At 48.2% G+C, this 1,712-nt stretch overlaps 1 protein-coding gene across 1 annotated transcript; it reads right to left on the bottom strand.

The window, feature by feature from the left end:
* Positions 1 to 210: 210 nt before the first annotated feature.
* On the bottom strand, positions 211 to 1,435 carry LOC119805276 (ferritin heavy chain-like). Its single transcript, XM_038317212.1, has one exon. It carries the CDS (start codon positions 892 to 894, stop codon positions 343 to 345), a length of 552 nt encoding a protein of 183 aa, XP_038173140.1. The 5' UTR covers positions 895 to 1,435; the 3' UTR covers positions 211 to 342.
* Between the last annotated feature and the right edge of the window lie 277 nt (positions 1,436 to 1,712).

The raw sequence follows: 1,712 nt of genomic DNA, 5'->3' as shown, positions 1-1,712 counted from the left end.
GCAAGCTCACACTGTTTATAAGGAAAAGCTAATTTGTTCTCTCCCAGGGCCTGTGAATATCCTTTCCCTCCCACTTACTTGCGCTCTTAGCTGCAAGGAAACCCGACTTGGTGAAGAGACACCCAGATACCCGTTTTAGACATGCAAGGCAATGTCTTCATTCTCTAAAGGTGAGAATTTGACACATATGAATCAACAGGAAACTATTAATATGCTCAGAAAGAAATTTATTGCAAACAGCGCCAGATAGGAAAACTAGGGAAACTTCTGGACATATAATGTGAGCACCTTGCCTGGTGATCTGAGGAAGACCCCCCCCCCCATAGCGGGGACAGTCCCAGTTCAGTTCTCCTTGGTGGTCTCGGCCAGGGTGAGCTTGTCGAAGATGTACTCGGCCAGATGATTTTCTGGAGCCCCCAGCTGGCGCAGGTTCGTCAAGTAGCCACCCATCTCCTTGATGATTTCGACCTGCCGGTTGAGGAAATGGCTCTTCAGGAGCTTGCACAGGTAGATATCACCGTTGCTGTTAGCCAGCTGGTACAGCTGCAGGAGACTCTGGTTGAGCGTCTTCTCTAGGTGAAGAGCACACTCCATCGCCATGAAGCCATCGAACCAGTCGTGACGATCTTGATCGGCAATTCTCCCCAGGGTAAGGAAGCCACGGCGCTCGCTCAGCAAGAGGAACAGCTTCTCCGTGCGCTCCATCCACTTCTGGGACTGAGTCAGGAAGAAGAGTGCGAAGTTCTCCAGGGCCACTTCGTCTCGGTTGCAGAATAAGGCCTTGGAGAGGTAGATGTAAGTGGCGTACAGCTGCAACTGGATCTGAGAGTTGAGGGCAGCGTTGCTCTCAGACAGGTAATTCTGCTGGATGATCTCTGAAAGAGAAGCAGCCATGGCGGCAAGGGCCCTCACGCTGCTGTCGGCCGGCCGGAGCTAGACGGGAGCAACTGCCTCCGAGCTGTGGAGCTGGCGAAAGTGACTGCCTGCCGGAGCCTCAGAGTCACTTTTGGGAAAGGAGGAGGAGCTGTGGAACCAGACAGGCCCGGCTCCAGGCTCTGGTCAGACTCTGACGCAGGACCAGAAGCGGTAACCGCCCAAACGAGTGCCCCAAGACAGGAGCTGGAGACAGCAATGGCGGCTGGTGCCTCAGGCTGTTGAGCGGGTCAAAGGTCAAGGCACGCAGCTAGCCAACAGCTTTCCACAGTATCCCAAAAGGCATTGCGCTGACGCTCTTAAAGATGCAATATCGTTTAAATTCTGAATAAACAGTCAAGTTTTTTAAATTGTGTGGATAGTTAATTTTAAGGAAAATAATTTGAACATCCCCTAATCGTGAATGTTTCATTAAAGTAGTTCTTTTCATATGTGACACCATTATCTCATTCTTAAAGGATTAGTCACTTTAACCAGTGACGATGTCTATACTAATGACCCTTTTCTCTTTCTCCTCTCTTTCCTTTTCTTTTTTTCTTTTCTTTTCTTTTCTTTTCTTTTCTTTTCTTTCTTTCTTTCTTTCTTTCTTTTTTTCTTTCTTTTTTTTTTTTTTTTTTTTTTTTGTTTTTCGAGACAGGGTTTCCTTGTGTAACAGCCCTGACTGTTCTGGAACTCGCTCTGTAGATCAGGCTTGCCTCAAACTCAGAGATCCAGAGATCTGCCTGCATCTGCCTTTCTTAGGGAGAGGTCAAGAGCAAGTAAGTGGCTGTGTATCATTG

This window comes from Arvicola amphibius, chromosome X (genome assembly GCF_903992535.2).
Source record: "Arvicola amphibius chromosome X, mArvAmp1.2, whole genome shotgun sequence".
In the NCBI taxonomy this organism is placed as follows: Eukaryota; Metazoa; Chordata; class Mammalia; order Rodentia; family Cricetidae; genus Arvicola; species Arvicola amphibius.
This window is presented reverse-complemented; position numbering and strand designations above follow the sequence as displayed.